Source organism: Thamnophis sirtalis, unplaced genomic scaffold (genome assembly GCF_051295495.1).
Source record: "Thamnophis sirtalis isolate CommonGarterSnake01/CBP01778 unplaced genomic scaffold, rThaSir2_p1.2 scaffold_2, whole genome shotgun sequence".
Classification (NCBI taxonomy): domain Eukaryota; kingdom Metazoa; phylum Chordata; class Lepidosauria; order Squamata; family Natricidae; genus Thamnophis; species Thamnophis sirtalis.
The window spans coordinates 71,571,669-71,591,149 of record NW_028261382.1 but is presented as its reverse complement, the minus strand read 5'-3'; the positions used below and the strand labels follow the sequence as shown (position 1 = coordinate 71,591,149).

The 19,481-nt window shown below is 46.8% G+C and overlaps 1 protein-coding gene across 3 annotated transcripts in view; it reads right to left on the bottom strand.

Moving 5' to 3' along the window:
* Window positions 1-19,481, bottom strand: part of RASSF2 (Ras association domain family member 2) — a 40,749-nt gene that overhangs the window by 2,606 nt on the left and 18,662 nt on the right. For 2 of the 3 annotated variants that reach the window (XM_014074978.2, XM_087706063.1), the window contains exons 2-10: window positions 18,499-18,584; window positions 17,167-17,242; window positions 16,927-17,078; window positions 15,110-15,198; window positions 9,629-9,789; window positions 8,622-8,723; window positions 7,334-7,385; window positions 6,455-6,576; window positions 3,522-3,619 (exon numbers count right to left, since the gene is read on the bottom strand). In XM_014074978.2, coding sequence (XP_013930453.2) covers window positions 3,522-3,619; window positions 6,455-6,576; window positions 7,334-7,385; window positions 8,622-8,723; window positions 9,629-9,789; window positions 15,110-15,198; window positions 16,927-17,078; window positions 17,167-17,242; window positions 18,499-18,557 — 911 coding nt within the window. In that variant the 5' untranslated portion in view covers window positions 18,558-18,584. Of the gene's footprint in view, window positions 1-665; window positions 1,185-3,521; window positions 3,620-6,454; window positions 6,577-7,333; window positions 7,386-8,621; window positions 8,724-9,628; window positions 9,790-15,109; window positions 15,199-16,926; window positions 17,079-17,166; window positions 17,243-18,498; window positions 18,585-19,481 lie in introns of those variants that run through there. The other variant, XM_014074979.2, reaches the window with a different exon arrangement.

Sequence of the window (19,481 nt, the reverse complement as noted above, 5' to 3'; positions counted from 1 at the left end):
GCCTCCTTCAAATTTATCTCCATACATCAATGAAGTAGGCCCAAATCTCTCAATAACCTTTTCTGGCCAAGGACAGTAATCTTCAATCATTGCCTGTAAGGTACTCTCCCACTTCTGGTGGCCTCTCTTTACTCCTTTGATCCTACATTCCTACATTCCTACAATGACCATATCCTACCTTACAGGCTCTGCACTGTGAGCTGTCATGGCAGCTGCTGAACCAAGCTAAGATAACCTTGCTGGTGGAGGGGAGAGGTTACGGTAGGGACCATTAGCTGCTCCTGTTTTGGTAGACTTCAAAACCTAGAAAGTATTCTCCCCATTCTTTGTGAAGAACAGAGAAGAGAGGGTAAAAGAGGAGCAAGAAGATCAGGTGGAAGAAAGAAAATTTGAAAATAAAACACAGACAGATGATTTCACTGGGATTTACAGTCACAAAGAAAAAGCAGACGAAAGGGGAGATCCCCCCAAAAAAGAAACCACAAGATACTAAGGAAGGGAGGGAGAACAGGGAAAACCCTGGGGAAAGGTACCAGAATAATAAAAATGAATACTCTGAAATGAAAAATGAAAAGATACTACAACCATAAAAACAGGAAAAAGAAAAAGTTAGGAGACAGGAGAAGAAGAAAAATGATTAAAAGAAAAATTCGTGACAGCCCAAGAGAATATGGATAAAAGAGGAAGAAGGGGAAAAAGAGGAGTATTAGTAGATAAAAGGAAATAGTTGTATGATTGGTATTGTTATGCAACTAATGAAGAAATAAAGAAAGTATAGTAAATTGTTAATTGTAGAAAAAATGGAAAGAAATGCTCTCTATGTCAAAACGTAACTAGAGGATATATATTGTTTATAGTAAAACAGACAATAAAGAAATACGAAATGATAATTTGGTACAATTTTTGAAAGGGAAATTGAAGCTATTGTTTATGTATTAAGAAAAAATGAGTATTGAGGGAGGAGGCCCCATCACGACAATACGGATGTGCGGTCTCGATGCTCTGAGACTGCAGCTGATACTTTTGCCGCTGGGTGGTCCAATCGGACCTAAACCGTCCCGCAGAGATGGTGAACAGGAAGAATACGTCTTGCTGATCTCAGGGACATCACAAAGTCCCTGGTCGATCCAAGAGAAGTTCTTCAAGCCGGCGACAAAAAATCCAAACCATTGATTGGTTTGTGTCTAGAAATGGAAAGAGTGGAACACTGAAAGAGGAATTAAATGGAGGAGAACTCTATCCCAGATGAAAGATACAGAAGAAGAAGAAACAAAAGAATTTATGGATTTAAAGAGAAATTTTATTAGCAACATTATTGAGAACACTACTGACAATTAAAGATAAGTTGATTAAGGAAAGAAAAAAAGGGCATCGAAATTACATGATACACTTAATAAGCAATGACTTGCTAAGAGGAGTCCATACAAATTTGATTAAGGAGATGATTAGAGGACTGATACCACAAATGGTAGAAGACATGAGACTATTTTGCTACTGGAAAGATACAGGTTTATAGATGGAAGTGTATAATTTAAAACTAGTTAAACTTAGTGATATTTAGTGACAATAGATATAGTTAAATAAATAATTGATAATGATAACAATGCATACATATATATTGTTATGATAAATAATAATTGAATATGAATATTGAATGCTACCCATGAAAGGAAGATTAGAGATCTTTTTGGTTATATATAAAGGCTAATAAAAAAGAACTAAGTTAAATTTAATTAAGTTTTGATTATTAGGGGGAAAATGTTATGATACAGGATACAGTCAAATAAAAGAGGGATAATGATAACAACGTATGTATGTATGTATGTATGTATGCATGCATGCATGTATGTATGTGTACAACATAAGGAAACTGGATGTAAATTGTAAACAGTGATCTGGAAAGGAGGATTAGAAATTTTTGTTACAAGATATTATGGATGTTTAGCTAGAATAGGCCATAAGAATTCAGTGTTATTGGAGGATTTTAGAAATAGCAAACGAAATGCCAGTATGTGGTTATGTTTTAAATCTTGATATATTTTATGATGAAGGATGTTTAAACAATTGTAGTCAAATGAAAATGGAGGTATGATGATGGTAACATGTATAAATATCTGAGTTAAAATACTTGAGTTAATATGAATTATGGTTGATGACTGTGGAAGAGATGCACAAAAGTTTTTTGTAACCAAACGATACACTTTCTATAGCATGCAAAAAAGGAGGATTCTTTGTGTTGTGTTCGTTTTGAAAAAAATTATTAAAAAGAAAAAGAAAAAATGAGTATTTTAAAAAAATGGAAAATAATGGAAGAAAATAATTTGGCTGAAAGTGAAACCCAAGCTATGATGTCAAATGGATTATGTAAATGAGAGGATGAAAAAGGGAAGATCTAGTCAACACTTTGTTTCTATAATATGTATAAAGCTGTATTAAAAATAAAAAAAACTTTGAAACTGAAGAAAGAAGAAGAGGAGGAGGAGGAGGAGGAAGAGGAAGGGGAGGAGGAAGAGGAGGAGGAAGAGGAGGAGGAGATTTAGATTTAGATTTAGATTTATTAATATTTGTAGGCCGCCCTTTTCCCTGAGGGGACTCAGGGCGGCTCACATAAAATCAGGGAGGGGGAATACAGACATTGACATAAAGACATATAATAAAATAGTACGCAACATACATTCATCATTCGGGAGGGGCGGCTATCCTTATCCCCAGGCCTGACGGGCTAGCCAGTTCTTAAGGGCTGTGCGGAAGGCCTGGACGGTGGAGAGGGTACGAATCTCCACGGGGAGCTCGTTCCAAAGGGTCGGGGCTACTACTGAGAAGGCCCTCCTCCTTGTAGTTGCCAGCCGGCATTGGCTGGCCGATGGAATACGGAGGAGGCCTAATCTATGTGATCTTATTGGTCGCAGGGAGGTAATTGGCAGAAGGCGGTCTCTCAAGTGACCGCCTCAAGTGACTCAAGGAGGAAGGAAGCCTGGGATTTTAGGTGAAATATTTTGGCAGAAGGTCCCACAAACTCACTGAGACTCACTTTTGAGTCGTCTTGCAAGAGAGTTTGGCATTTCCTGCATCACGCATGGAAGCATCTCCAGGAGGTTCCATCTACAAAAGCGGCATCTCATCATCCAGACTTTCTACTGGTAGTCCTTGACTTACAGCTACAACTGAGCCCAACATTTATGTTGCTAAGTGAGACAGATGTTTTGCTCCCATTTTACGACCTTGCTGCAGGTATTAAGTGACTCACTGTGGTTGTTAAGTGAAGTTGGCCTCCCCGCTGACTTTGCTTGTCAAGTTTACAAAAGGGGATTGCGTGATGTTGGGACTCTGCGACTGTCATAATGACGAGTCAGTTGGCCAGCATCTGAATGTTGGTGTGACCATGGAGATTCTGTTACCGTTTTAAGTGTGGAAAACGGTCACCCAACAGTTGTAAATTGAGGACTATCTATAATCTATAGATGAGAAGATGACTAGAAACTTCCTTTGCTGTTGCTGGTTCCCGGAAGGAAAGAACTTACTTGTGCTTTAGTTTTTTCACTTCCCGGTCTTCCTCTTCTTCAAGTTTTTGGATAAAGCTCTTTAGAACAGGCATTTCAAATTTAATATATTGAGCAACCTGCAAAGACACACAAAGTATGAATATGGTTTGGGAACACCCTCTTTTAAAGACCCCATAATCCCTTGCAGTGTGGAGTCTGGGTAACTGAATGGAGCTGAGTGTTTTACTGGCTGGATGCCCTTCCCTGTCGCCAATACAGAGTTTTGTTCAGAAGATATATTCTCATATGTGCCCAGAGAGAGAAATATCTGCCTCTACCCAGGATCTAACTCACAAGCCTCTTGATTGTGAGGTGAGAACTCGACCTCTAGGCCACTGCATCAATCTCACTGTGGGCTTTTATAGCTACTCAAACAGTTGACTCCAAAATAATTGAGGGCTGCGACCCACATCCATACCAGGGACGTGCAGTCAGGGGAGGCAGGGGAGTGCCTCACCACTAGTCTGACTTTAGGCTTTTTATGATCACTCGAGCAGAGTTAAGCAAGGGTTAAAAGCCGAAAAATTCCTGACGTAGGTGAGGCACGTTGTTCTCCTGCCTCCTCCTGTAGAGGGTGCTTTTTTAGAGGCTTTTATAAACAGTTAAGCAGAGTCATCCACGGTGACTCTGGCAGCAACTAGCTCAGCCTGACCTCAGCTCTTGCCTTTTTTCCTTTTACATTTTTTTTCTTTTCATGATAACAGGCAAGAGCAAATCCTCTCTGAAACAGCTGGAAAAGGTACGTGTGGGTCAGAGGGAAGGGGAGGAATTCAAACTTCATCCTCAAGTGTAGATCCCTCCCCAAGTGTAGTTTGATTGCAGGCAGAGCCACGTTGCCTTTTCAAACACACACACACACACGCACAGCTGGATAAAATTATATAAGCCCAGCTTCACTGATTACAAGTTTGAAAAGGCAACGCGGCTCCGCCTGCAATCAAAGGCTCGGATCCACTCCCTTCCAGCTTCTCTGTCTCTTCTCTCACCCCAGCCTGCAAGCGGGTGGGTGGGTTGGGTGGGTGGGCTTTATTGCGTTTCAGGCATTTTCCACCTAGACAGCAGGCTGCATTTGCAATGGTAGAAGGGAATGGGGGGGGGGGCGGGGGTATGGCAGAGGAGCTGCTTTCAAGCCATTGGAAAATATATTCAATCCAACCTCTGTGTTTGTGTTTGTTTGAGAGAGAGTGAGTGAGGGAAGGAGGTAGGAGAGATAGTCCAATCCAACTTCTCTTTGTGCGTCTGTCTGTTTGAGAGAGGGGGAGGGAGGAAGGAGGGGGAGGAAGGAGGGGGAGGGAGAAGAAAAAGAATGATGGAAAACTTTTTCGCAAAGGAGAAAAACAAATGCTGCTACTTTAAATCGGAACTGAGCATGCCTGGCTGTGGAATTCTGGGAGTTGAAGTCCACAAGTCTAAAAAAATTTGAAACCCACCACTGTGTCAGTGCCTCACCAGCCATAAACCTCACCACACGTTACTGATCCATAGCCACATACAGAGTCATCATCCTCTTTTAACAACCCCATAATCCTTTCCGGGGTGGAGTCTGGGCAACCGAATGGAGCTAGCTGAGTGCTTACTGGTCAGATGCCTTCCTGTCACCAGTGCGGAGCTTTGTTCGGCAGATATATTCTCATTGTGCCAGAGAGAGAAATATCTGCCTCTACCCAGGATCGAACTCATAGCCTCCTGATTGTGAGGCGAGAGCTCCACCTCTAGATCACCACACCACTCACTAGCAGGGACAGTCCACTATTTTTGAATCGAAGCAGAGAATTGCTCTCCTGGCTCTGTGTTCCAGAATTTCTCAACCCTGGCATCCTTAAGATGGGTGGACTTCAACTCCCAGAATCCCCCAGCCTGCAAGCTTGCGAAACACCGCTCTCTGAGCCATTTAGGTGCCACAGCAACAAAATAAGGCTAATAAGGGGGAAATGGAGGCCCTTTTTAATTCTTCGGTGCTATTTATCTGAAGCACTTGTGTCCCTCCGCACTTGAGGGAAAAAGCACATGTAAACTGGACTGTCATGTCTCACATTTCCACCGAAAAGGTCAGACACAGCATCGTGTCTTCACTTTTCTCCCACAACAAACTAATGGAGTGGATATGTGGTAGAATTCAATTTGTTTTTTACTACCAGTTCCGGGGGAGTGGCTTGGTAGGCATGGCAGGGGAAGGATACTGCAAAATCCCCATTCCCTCCCCATCAGCTGGGACTCAGGAGGCAGAGAATAGGTGCTGGTGGGGCCAGCCAGAGGTGGTATCTGCCTTTTCTACTCAAACTCAAAATTTCCACTACTGGTTCTCCAGAACCTGTCAGAACCTGCTGAATTCCACCTCTGGAGTAGATTAAGCACCCATCTCTTTAAGGTTTGAATGAGTAGGTTTTGTGGGCCTGGGGGAAAAAACGGAAAATAAGAATATGCGACCCCTGAAATAAATGTACCAGCAAGTACTCAAAATAGCTCTCAATAACTATAAGCAAGTCGATTATTAATATAAATCATGAGAAATAATGACACAAATAAGTGAAGAGCTACCTCCTGAAGACACGGGGATTTTGGAAAGAGAGCCCGGCAGAAGTTTTAATGGTGGGCCTAGCAGCGGGACGGCGAACCTATGGCACACATGCCAGAGTTGCCATGCAGAGCCTTCTCTGTGGGCACATGAAGACCAGCTGGCTGGTACACATGCATGTGCCAGAACCTAAAGATGCATGCACGCTGGCCAGTTGGCCCTCAGGTTTTTGGCGCTTGAGCATGCACACATGAATGTACGTTCTGGTTTGGGCATTCAGTGCTGAAAAGTTTCGGCATCACTGGCCTAGCATGTTTCTCCTCCAAAGAAGTTGGACACTGTGGAAGCACCTTTATGTGATAAGCGAAGGATGGATTCCCACCACACAACCACTCACGTCATAGGTGACTTCTTCCACCTGGTCCTTCTCCATCAAAAAGACCTTGGAGACCTGTTCACACGGCCCCTGCAGAATGCGGGCAATCAGTGGGTAATCTGTGCCCTTGAGCTTCTGCTTCTCTGCAGGAAATAGAGAACAAGGAGAAGGGTGGGGACTTCATGAACAACTCATGCTTGCCAATAGGAGAAAGAAAATGGCCTCCTCTAAGACACAAATCCAGAAACTTCTCCCAGTTTACACAGGACGCATGAAAACAGCACCTGGAAGCATCCAAAGTCTTTCCACAGCGAGAAGGATTGTGGGGCTCCAAGCTGGTGTCAATTCCTAGTGACCTCCTAGGTGGACCTTCTCTGGAATGATCTATCCCCAATCTAGTCCTTCAGGTCTTCCAAAATTACATTGTGTTTAAGTTCATCCACTAGAGATTTCCCTTGCACATGTGTGCTAGTCGCTCCCGACTCTAGGGGGGAAAGAGCCCCCTAGAGTCAAAGCCAAAGAGCCAGCGCTGTCCGAAGACGTCTCCGTGGTCATGTGGCCAGCATGACTCAACACCGAAAGCGCACAGAACGCTGTTCCCTTCCCACCAAAGGTGGTTCCTATTTTTCTACTTGCATTTTTACGTGTTTTCAAACTGCTAGGTTGGCAGAAGCTGGGACAAGTCACGGGAGTCACTCCGTCATGCAGCGCTAGGGATTCGAACCGCCAAACTGCTGACCTTTCTGATCGACAAGCTCAGCATCTTAGCCACTGAGTCTCCCTACAAATGTCTTTATTCTGACTTTATCCACCTGCTCAAGAGAGGCCCAAGAGAGGACCATGGGCCCCCCCAAAAAGCTTGCAAAGAACCACTGCGAGACACCACAACATCCTTCTCACCTCCACTGGTGTGTACAATGTACAAAGCAAATTCTTCCGCTGAGTTTTCAATCTGAAAGCAGGAGAAAAAAAAGAGCATTGGTTCTCTGCTCACGCAGCCCTGATCCATCTCCCCAAAGGCTTCTTGTTCCAAACAAGCCAAGGTGGAGTCCAGATCATCATTGCCTGATATCCTGACTTCAGTTGAGACAGTCTGGTCTAGTAGTTAAGGGAGCAAACTAGAGATCCAAAAGGTTCTAGTCCCGTTTTGGGCACAGCACCTGGTTAAGTGACCTTGTGCCAATTGCCAGAAGACTCTGAGTTCTAATCCCGCCTTGGTCAAGACAGAGTAGTTGTTATGGGAAAAGTAGGAGGAGGAAGAAATATTAGGTATTGATAAAAGGAGAATATTTGTAGCTCTGGATTGCAATAAAGGGTCCTTGGTGTTCTCTGAGCTTGGTTGTTTTCTTGCAGATGTTTCATTACTCGACGAAGGGAGGAGGAGGAGGAGGAGGAGGAGGAGGAGGAGGAGGAGGAGGAGGAGGAGGAGGAGGAGGAGGAGAACTGCGGCCTCCTTAGTGTTCTCTAAGCTTGGTTGTTTTCTTGTAGACATTTCATGAACCAAACTAGGTTACATAATCAGTGCTGCACTGATGTTACCTCGTTTGGGTTATGAAAAGTCTGCCATGTTGAGTTGCTTTCATTGTGCTGTAGAAAATCCCACTCCCTATTCTGCGGAGAAGCCAGGAGACCAGACGCCAGTTTGAAGGAATGTTATGGGTATCAGAGGAGGCGAAGAGACCCCTGCGCCCCTGATCAAGCAGGGGGTGTAGTCCTCCAAATGCCCCTGGAAGGAAGCTTTAAAAACGGGATTTGCTTGGTGTGTAGAGTAAGGGAGGGAATCATTGAGAAGAAGAGAAGAGTTGATGTTGATACTGTAAGCATGAAATCTGCCCAGAGGTGAGTTGTTCCTGTTCGAACCAGTTCAGGAGAACCGGTAGTGGTAATTGAGCGTGGGTTGCTGAACTGGTAGTGATGGCTGGCTGGCCATGCCCCCCGAACCGGCTCTCTCTGACGCTCGCCCTACCTCTCTTTCACCACATGCATCCACACAACTGCCTCCTCCTTCCTACACACAGGTAAGCAGCAGTCACACTAGTCTCGCCTGCCCCCTCCCCACCAGCCAGCGTCTCCTGAAGCTGCCACCATTGCAGCCCAGCTTCGCATTCTGGAGAGGGTGGCAGCAGGAGGAGAGGGTGTCGGCAGGGCAGCAGGCTCAGCTGCAGCCCAGAATCAGAACAAAACATGCCTTAAACTTGTTGAGTAGCAGCTTCAGCACTTGTGGTGTAGTCATGGTGCTGTTGATCCGAACATTGGTGACGGAGCCATAGGCTGGGGTGAACACGGATGTCTGAGGGAGGAAGCAGAAGGAGAGAGCATGGATCACAGGAAGAACCAGGCTGAGACTTTTGTCAGAAGGAAGCTGTTACAGGCCATGCAGGATTGGAGTGAGGACGAGGTTAGTGTCAGGCCTGCAGCCATTTTTTCCTTTGCATCTTTGGCCTGCCACACTTTCTATTATTCTACTATGCGTTTTCTATTGTGGGAAAATGGGAGGAGGGATTATACGGAGTTAGATGATATATAGCCATAACAAAATTCTATCTGGAAAGCCAAGGTCATCCTTTGGTTCTGCACCTCTGCACCTGACCGGAACTGAATGGGTGGAACTGCCAGCATGGCAGTGGAAGATTGGACCATGAGATGGGCTGGTGGGTGTGGGTCAGGTTTGTGAACTTTCAACTGGGTGGGAAAACCGGGAAGATTTCAGATTCAGGTTTTCCCAGATGTGCCAACATGGCTCTCTTAATAAATTGGAACTTTGAGCAATACTTTGCCTCGGACTCTGATTTACTTTTGGATGCTATTTGGAAACCTGACAGATTAAAAGACGGAGTTCCCACAATAGGATCAACTAGGTTGCTTCTCTCCTTGATTAGTTTCCACCCATTGTTTCTTGTCCTGCCCTGATGTGCTTTGGAGAATAGTTTGACTCCCTCTTCTTTGAGGCAGCCCTTTAGATATTGGGACACTGCTATCATGTCTCCCCAAGTCCTTCTTTTCATTAGAGTAGACTTGCCCAATTTCAGCAACCGTTCATGTGTTTCAGCCTCCAGCCCCCTAATCATCTTGGTTGCTCTTCTCTGCATTCTTTCTAGAGTCTCCACATCTTTTTTATAGATCTTCTTCCTTGTTTTGCCAAAAAGACTCCCATCCACCCCATCCACCCCCCTGCTAGCCCCCCATGAGGCTCACTTTGTGATTGTAGAAATGCCCATTGATGGAGAAGCGGTGGCGCTTGATCCGCCGCTGGTCACTGGGGGTGCGAAGGTTCCCTCTGCGGCGCACACCCACGTCGCTCCGTGTCCGCATGAGTTGGGGCGTCTCTTCTAATTGATCTTTGAACTCGTTATCCTCTGAAACGCAGAGTTGCAAAGACCCCTTAAAAGCATGCAAACATCAGAGGCATCCAAAGGACTAGAGACGTTCCTCAAAGTGACAAAACCATGTTGGCTTCCCACCCCACCTTGGGATGCACGTCCCACCCCTTTCCTAGGTGTGAGCAATGCCTGTAAAATGGGGAGGGGGCACTCTACAACACTCCCAGTTGCTGCAAGTCAGACACATACAGGTAGTGTTGTGGCTTGTTGGCTACCGGCCCCTCCAGCAGCCAAATCAGAGGAGGGGGGGGGCATGAGAGTCCGGGTCAGAATCAAGACAACCTGAGAGCTCCGAGGGGGAAGAGGGAATGGAGCTGGCAGAGAGAGACGCAGAGGTGGAGCCTGGGCCACCCGTCAGCCCTCAGATGGAGAGTCAACAGCCCCCAGGTCTGGAGGTGGCTGAGGAGGAAAAGGAGGAACGGCTGTGTCCAGTGCCTGACGCACAGATGCACAGAAGGCAGAGGAGAGGAGAGCAGTGGAAATCTTTGGGACGGTCCTTGGGACAGAAGAGCCACCGCTGCTAGTGAAGCCCCACCCTAGCTCTGGGGATCAAAGGCAGGGGGCAGAGATGAATAGATGTGGCAGACAACTTTTCACCTCCCTGCCGGACGGACTTCTTAGCCTGTGTGAGAGAGAAACTTTTTGCCGGGGTTGCTGGCGCTCCTAATAACGGAACCATTGATTTAACCACAAAGAGTTTGTTGTGTTCGGGTAGCTGGGTCAGAACAGGTAGGGCTTGACTTACAACCATTCATTTAGTGCAGGGGTGGGTGGCTGCTGCTTTTACTACCAGTTCGCAACCCGCATGTAAATTGTTCTCCGTGCATGTGCAGAACTATTTACAGCGCCTGCGCCTTGGCAGTCCCTGAAATCCAAAATGGTGGCGGCCCAGTGGTGGCAAGGGAACCGGTTCGGGGGCAGGGCAGGTCTGGCTCACTGCCGGTTCTGTGGCCCAGGCCTGAATTCCCTAATGGTTCGGTTGAACCGGACCGAACTGGGAGGGCCCACCTCTAATTTAGGGACCACTCAAAAGTGACACAGCCCTGAAAAAGTGACGTATGGTGGTTTTTCACACGAACGATCCTTGTGGCCTCTCCCTGTGGTCATATGATCCCAATTCAGAGGCTTGGCAACTGACATGTACTTATGACGGAAGTGGCCGCACAGGGTCTGTTGTGACCTTCCCAGCTGGCTTCGGACAGGCAAAGGCAATGGGGGAAGGCGGGTTTGCTTAACGACCGCATGCTGCACTTGCGTGCTCCTCTTTTGGGACCTTCCGACAAACGAAGTCAGTGCGAAAGCCGGATTCACTTAACCCCCATTTTACTCACTTCACAACTGCAGCAGTTCACTTAACAACCAAGGTTGGAAAATGGGGCGAAACTCACTTAACAACTACGTCTGCTTAAGCGATGGGAATTTGGACTCAATCCTGGTCAGGAATCGAGGACTAGCAATATAACTTAATAAATTAGGATTATCGACTTCCTCATACAACCAGAGGGGGTGGGGGGTTGCTGCAGGTATGGCCGGTAGTGGCCAGGAGCAGTTGAGAGCGTACTGGTACGGTGGCTGCAGTGGCTAGACAACCAACAAGCAGCTGATTGTCGCAGGGCAGTAGATTGCGCACACATGCACAGCGCAAGTCAGGCGCACAAACAGAACACGTGAGCGTGTGATCAGCATACTGGTAGTGACAGTAAGAGCAACCCACCACTATATACAAACTTCCTCCAACACCTCTTCAAATATAGACATGAATTTGTGGAACACACACACACACAATGTAGATGTGTGAAGACAGACAATATTCCCTTTGTTTTCCCTTCTCTAACAAGAGAAACATTTCAAGATCAGTCTTGAGCATTCATCCGTTTGATGAATGGATGTCTTTTAGAGTGGGGAGCCAGCTCTCCGTTGTTGCGTTCTTCCACCAAAAAAAAAAGACCCTTTCCACATCAACAAAGGCCACGTTATGTGTGCGGAGAATCATGTGTACAATCTGCAAAGGGAGATTTGCTACCCAGGCCTCTCTTGAATCTTAATGGCACCATTTGGAGGGAGAGGGAGAGCAGCGGAAAGAAAGCCGTCCAAATTAATTGGAAGCAACTCTTCTGTGGACATGCAATTAAATTATGCTGACATTCATCAAGCCCATGAAATCCTCCTCCTCCTCCTCGTGGCCCTCAGGCCGTCCCCAAGAGGCTCGGCAGCCAATCGGTCTCGCTCTCCTCCTTTTGTGGCCTGGAGTGTCGCCACTATTGTGAGATGAAATTCACAGACGCCGTTCTGGCGTCCAGCAGACGGCAAAGCCCGGCCATTGTCCGATTTCTGTAGAAACCCGAAAAATGCCTTTGGCTTCACTGTCCCTCCTGCTTTTCAAGTCAATTTTACAGCCAGGGGGAGTTTCATTTTTTGTTTATTTTTGCCACTGGCAAAAAATGCAACAGTTAACAGGACACAGATAAACCTCCAAGTGCTACAATGACCCTCTAAAAGGATGCAAATGACCAGATGTCTGCAAGGAATATCAATCCTTCCATCCCCCACACGCCAGTCAGAGTTGAAGAAGCTTCTTGGATGAGAAGCGAAACGTCTTCAAAAGAAAAAAACATAAGGAAGTCCAGTGGCCTCCTGAAAAAAAAAGCACCTTTGGGACTTGGACTGTATTGTCACACTCTTCTCTGATTTTAAAAGCCGTTGCAACTTAAGCTGCCCTCTGCAACCCGCCCTTTCCTGCAGTTGAAGCTTTAGCAACAGCTCTTCCAATTGCAGGACTCCTGCCGTTAAGGAGGAAGCAAGAAGCGGAAGTTGTCGGCCACATTCAGCCGATGGTAAGATAAGTAGACTCCAAACGGCAGCAGGACCGACCTCAGCTTCCTCCCTATCCGTGTGGGGCCAGCTCAGCACTACGGAAGTCAGCCTGCAAATGTGCAATTTCCAAATCATGCATAGTGCAGCATTATTCATTCCAGGACTGCAAAGTGGTTGGGGCCAAAAATTTGCCTGGAGGGGGGGGGTTGGTTGGCGGGTGGGGGAAGAGAAGCACAGGGGCAAAATTTTATTTATTTATTTATTTATTTTATTTCGTTTGTCAAACATGCACGAGATAACAGGTATAAGTATAAGCATGGTGTCAGGCCTGCAGCCATCTTTTCTTTTGGGTCTTTGGCCTGCCACACTTTCTATTATTCTACGATGCATTTTCTATCATGGGAAAATGAGAGGGGGGGGGGATTAGATGATATATGGCCATAACAAAATTCTTTGTAGAAAGCCAAGATCATCCTTTGTCTTTGCACCTCTGCACCTGACCGGAACTGGATGGGTGGAAGCTGCCAGTGTGGCAGTGGGAGATTGGACCATGGGATGGACTTGTGGGTGTGGGGGCAAGATCTTGAACTTTCAAGCGGGTGGGGAAAACCGGGAAGCTTTCAGATTTGGGGTTTCCCAGACATGGCTCCCTTAATAAATTGGAACATTGAGCAATGCTTTGCCTCAGACTTCGATTTAATTTTGGATGCTATTTGGAACCCTGATGTTAACCTGAATCTCCATTCGCACGTGTGGCCCTCCTGAGCTTCATTTTCAACTGGCAGAGGATTGCAGGAGGCTGTCGCAGCCGAAAATGGAGCTCGGGAACCCGTTTTCACTGGCAGAGTACTTGGGCTGCCACAGGTGCCCCCGACAGGAGTGACGTCGAGCCCACCCAAGGTCCTACACAACCCTGATGTGGCCCTCAATGAAATCGAGTTTGACACCTCTATTCTAGGAGCCGCAATAAGCCATTGGCTTGTCATTTCTAAGGGAAGGCTGTCGTTCTGATGGCCAAGAAACCCCCGGCCTTCCTCCGCCTCAGCTGCCCATCAGCAGCTCCCCTGTTTTCTCAAACAGGAAGGAGAGCCATGGCAACTCACAGCAACAAGGCTTTGTGTCGCAAGGAAGGAGGACTCCCGTTGCCAGGGAAGGGGGGGAGGAGAAGCCAGGCTGATTCCTTCACATCCCCGGGTGCCAGATGCCTCTGTGTGTGTGTGTGTGTGTGTGTGTGTGTGTGTGTGTGTGTGTGTGTTTGTACATACTTGTATTTGCAAATTCCTAAGCCACAGAGCTGGATCACATCAAAGGTCTTTCATTCTCCACAGATGCCACAACCCCACAGGCAAGAATCTGCCTGTGTGTGTCTGTGTCATTGTGTATGTATGTGTGCAAAGCCCACCCCCCTCCTCCTGTTATTTCTCAACTCATCACAGATTCCGGCACAGAATTCAGGGCTGAGCAATCCTGGCTCTGTCTGCCACGAAGCGCTCTGTTTTTAAAAACACCCAAGCTGGAAACTCTCTTATAGCAGTTAATCTCCAGAGTTGAGCAGTCCTAATCCTGAAATGAAAACATACATTGCAACCATCTTGCACAAGAGCAAAGGGAGGGAGAGAGGGAGGGAAGAAAGGAGGGAGGGAAGGAAGGAAGAAAAAGGGAGAAGAGAGAAAAAAAGAAAGAAAGAAAGATGAAAGAAGGAAGGAAGGAAGGGAAGGACGGAGGGAAAAGGGAGCTATGGAGGAAAGGGAGGGAGGGAAAAAAGAAAAAGAAAGGAAGGAAGGAAGGAAGGAAGGAAGGAAGGAAGGAAGGAAGGAAGGTTGGTGGATAGGAAGGAGAGCGGGAGGAAGGAAGAATGGAAGGGGGAGAGAGGGAGGGTGGAAGGAAGAAATTGAAAGGGAGGAAAGAGAGAGAGAAAGAAGGAAGAAAAGAGAGAGAGAAAGGAAGGAAGGAAAGAGAGAGAGAAAGGAAGGAAGGAAAGAAGGAAGGAAGGAAGGAAGGAGGAAGGGAGAGCAGGAGGAAGGAAGAAAGGATGGGGGAGGGAGGGAGGAGGGAGGGAGGGAGGAGGGAGGAGGAAAAAGAAAGGAAGGAAAGAAGGAAGGGAGGAAAGAGAGAAAGAAAGAAGGAAGGGAGGGAGGTGGACTCAGATTCAGTGGCAACTGGGGTGCCATAGTAAACCTGAAGGACCAAGTGAGAGACAGATGGAGAAGGTTTCTCTAAGTGGTTACTAGGAGTTGAAAATGACTTGGATGGCACATAATCAATCAATTTGGGGGGGGGGAAGGAAGAGGAGGCTCTATGCAAAACATGCCTTAAAACTAAAGAAAAGGCAGGATGTAAATCCAACAAATCTGTGTATACATATTCTTTCTTCCTTTCTGAAACAGGCCCCACCGGTGGAATCCATGAAAAAGGAGCTTCTCCCCCTCACCTCACCCTCATCCCTTGGTCTGAGTAGTGGCCGCCTCTTTTCCGATCCTACCTGCTTTCTCCTCCGTCGGGTCCCCTTCGGATGTGGGCTCGGCCTCCGTGACCTGAATATCAGGCAACGTCGTAGGCTTAATGACAGACCTGGGGGGGAACAGGAGAAGGAAGTCAAGGGAGCCAAAGGGGAAAGGAAGCCTTGGTCAAGTTTTAGAAAGCAAGTCCTCCTCAATCCAAACAGGCAAACACGTTTAGTCCACCGGTTGGGGGTTGAAGGTGGGAAGGTTGGCCCAAGGGAGCTGCATTATGGAAGCCCTGCAGAGTTGCCCATCGGTCTACCAGGAGGGTGCCCTGCAGTCCTCCAAGGGGGAAGGGCAGCAGAAAGGAAGGCAGGATGGAACCTTCTGGCCTGCTGCTTTACACCAATGGTCCCCAACATCTGAAGGGGATGCGATGGATGAGATATGTGGTACCTTGCTCAATAGCGGTAACTGTGAGAGGGATCTTGGAATCCTGGTGGACAACCATTGAAATAGGAGCCAGCCATGGGCAGCAGCTGCCAAAAAAGCCACCAGGCCTGGTTTCAGTACATCTGAGAAGATGCTGGAAGTCCTTCAGGTTTGACCACTGGTCCTCTACTGTTGGTGGCCGGGGCCGAGAGCTCCTTCAAACAATTCTGGATTGCCATGGGGTGCCATTCACTGTGGGCCCCAAGCCTCCCACAGCCACCCAACATTCAACGTATTTCTTTGAGAAGGCCATCAGGAGAAGAGTTAGGTGGAGAAATCACTAGCATCCAAAAAACAAATGGAAATGATAGCCGTGTTCTGATATCTCAGGGCTGCCCCCTCCCTCAGTCCAGCCCACCTCACAGGGTTCTTGTTTAAGGGAAAAGAGGGAGAGGAAGGAGCATTCTGTATCGTTGTCCCCTTGAGTTATGTATAAAAACTAAAAAGGCAGGGATAAAATAAAAAATAAAATAAAGATTCCAGGAACTGGCATGGAGATTCTCATCCGATGGTACTTTGATATTTAGCTCAGCCTTCCCCCTCCTCCTCTAAATCTTTATTTAAGTCAAAGATTACAGAGAGTCATCTTGAAACCAAAACAGGGAAATTAAAACATGCAAAAAAAAAAAAAAGAATTATATGTTATCACACAAAGGGTCATAACTGCAGGTTTGGGGAATTTTCCGTGTAAAACTCTTCCAGAAAGGCTTGGCCGGCCCACTGCAGGTCTCACTCCCAGCCCCCCAATGACTTTCTCCAGAGTGGGCTAGGAATCCCTCGGCAGATGAAAGAGAGGGGGAGGAGGGAGAATGGATGAAAGTGATGATAGATAGATAGATGATAGATAGATAGAGAGATAGAGAGAGAGAGACAGACAGACAGACAGACAGTCGGAAGAGATAGATAGATTGGATGGGTGGGTGAGTGGATGGATGGATAATAGGCAGACAGGCAGGCAGATAGATATCCCACCTTTTATACCCCCACACACAAATGCTGGAAAATATAAACAAACAAATGTTGGGGAAAAAAGTATCTGATTAGGTGAGAAAGGCGGGGGGAGCAGAGTCCCAAAGGAGCTTCCTGTCCTCCCCAAAGTTCCGAATCCCCTCCTCCTTCCTCCCAGCAGGCTATAGGAGCCCCTTCACCCCCTGAGAAAAGCCCATTCAGAGCGGGGGGGGGGGAGAGTCTGGGGCAGAGAACAGCTGCTCATTCACATCTCCCCTCTGAACAATGAGCAGGCAGAAGTTGGGGGGAGACCTTTGCCTGCAACCCATCCTTAGCCTTTGTTTTGGGGCACAGGCCATGACTAATATGACAGATGGTGTGTGCACACACGCACGCACACGCATGCAGGTGTACTGACCCGTGGGCGCCCAGGTTGCAGCCAGAGTGCCAGGAGGAGGAGGAAGGAGGTGGGCGCAGGCGCTGGTTGTCATCCTGCATCTGCAGGCGGATGGGCCGGCAGAGACCCCAGGAGATGTTCAGAGACCCTTCCACGATGAACTCGCCTTCTTCCTGCGGGGAGGGAAGCACAAGAGACCCTCAGCGAAGAGCAGAGCCTCCTAATTTCTCGCCCGTTTGGGCACCCGGTCCCTTTCCCTACCTCTCGATGCCGAAGCTGCAAGTTTTGACCTTCGTAGTAAAGGTTGTACGTCTTCAAGTGCAACAGGAGTTCATTCCTGGAAGAAGGGAGAGGAAACAAGGGTCAGGAGAAAAGAGGGAGGGGGAGGGGTAGACAGAAACGCAGATAACCCTCCACTCACAACATTGTAAAGATGAATCTATTTGAAACTGCTATAAGAAGGAACATGAAGTTCCAGTGTGTCGTATAAATATAATCCACATCTATGTTTTTTATACGTATGTTTAAAAATTACATTTTTTACCAAAAACTAGGCTGGGGGGTTGGGTAAAAATACGATTATTATATATGTATACTTTTTTTCTCTTTTAAAAAAGGAGGAGGAAGATATGTGTTAAAATTAAATATGTTTATTGAAAGGGAAATATAAACACCATCAACATAAAATGGAGTTCGCTCAGAGGCTGAAATACACCAAGTAAATGAGATGAAGAGTGGGAAGCAGAGGAGAGAGGTAAGAGAAGGAGAGGGATAGGAGGGAGGGGGGAAGAAGAGGAGAGAAAGAAGGAGTGGAAAAGGGGGAGAGGAGAAGGAGAGAGAAAGTGGAAGTAGAGAAGTGGACGACAGAGGGAAGAAAGGAGGTAGGGAGGGGGGGAGAGAGGGAGAAGAAAGTGATGAATAAGGTACAAATATGGTGTACGGAGAGCAGAAGAGCCAATAATTGTTTTTGGGAGTTGATGGTAAGACGAATTGATGTAAATATTTAATAATACAATACGATGTTGGTTATGTATTGGTTATACATGTAGTTATATGTTATGAAAATGAAAAAATAAAAAACTTTATATAAAAAAAATTAAATTCAACATTAAAAAAGAAAAGAATTCTAAAAAGACACCCGAGCGAGTGAATCCCCCAGACCTCTTTTATATGGGTTGAGACCCACAAGGTGTGCAAAAAAATGGAGGTGGGCTTCAACTGTTTGGTTCTGGCTGCCATGTTGACTTTTTTGACCCCTCCTGTACACACATCTGATGGGAACCAAGCATGTTCTTAGAATGGATTGCTCCTCCCTTTCTGTCCCAGGAAATGCACCCACCAATTAATGGCATGGAGGGGGCTGGGGAGGGCTCAGAAAAGATGGCGAGATGAGGGACATGGCAGCACCGTTAAAGCCCCGCCCATTTGCAACCTCGCCTGGAAGATTGGCAGGTGAGCAAAAAGGGGCTTTGCTCATCCTCTTGAGCTTGCCATCTTGCCTACTTTGACCCTCGCCCGCTGCCCTCCTGGTGCTCTTCTCTCGAAGAGCCTACCACAGACTCGCCCAGAAAGGCAACGGAGGGGATGACTTACTTTGAGATGAATTTGTCTTGCCCACAAGGGACCAGGGTGGTCTCGCTGTCAAACTCCATCCTGGGAATTGCATCAGGAATACAGGCCTGGGTGTGAAGACAAAAAAAAAAAAAAGATCCAGTTTGCAAAGAATCTCGGCACGCAGAAGTGATTCAATGCAGTGACAAACCCCAAATCATGGTTTGTATGTGTTGATCAATCAGCAGTTTCTTCTCCTGCACTTCCCCAGTTGCAGGAACTGGGCCTGGCTAGTCTAGTGAAGAGAAGGACCAGGGGAGACAGGAGAACATCTTCCAATACTTGAGGGGCTTCCCCAGAGAGGAGGGAGTCAAGCTATTTTCCAAGGCACCCAAAGGCCAAAGAAGGAAAAATGGATGGAAACTGATCAAGGAGAGATTCAACCTGAAATAAGGAGGAATTTTCTGACAGTGAGAACAATCAACCCATGAAATAGAAGTTGCCTTCAGAAGTTGTGGGAGTTTCATCACTGGAGGCTTTGAAGGGGAGACTGGACTGCCATCTGTCAGAAATGGTGTAGGGTCTCCTGCTTGGGCAGGGGGTTGGACTAGATGACCTACAAATTCCATTCCAACTCTATTAATCTGTTAATCCCAGAATTTCCCAGTCAGCAAGCCAGGAAATTCATCGGCCAGGACTGAGTGGTCCAGGGTATTTCTGCCTGGCAACCTCATCTCTTGTCCAGAAAAGAAAAGGAAAGGGAAAAAAAGAAAGCAAGGCAGTCTGCAAGCTTCCAGGGACTGTAAATAGATCCAAATCCAGAATAGGCAAATCTAGAATTTGCAATAGCCAGATCCAGAATGAAAGTTGAGCTGCAAAGGAAATTGTGAAGGTGGGGAATTTGTACCTGCTCTGTTTGACCCAGATTCTTGATTGTAGGGAGATCCCCAGGGGCAGTTTGGGGGGATGGAGAAAACAAAACCCTACTACTACACTGATGTGATGCCATCTCCAATCCTTTCTGA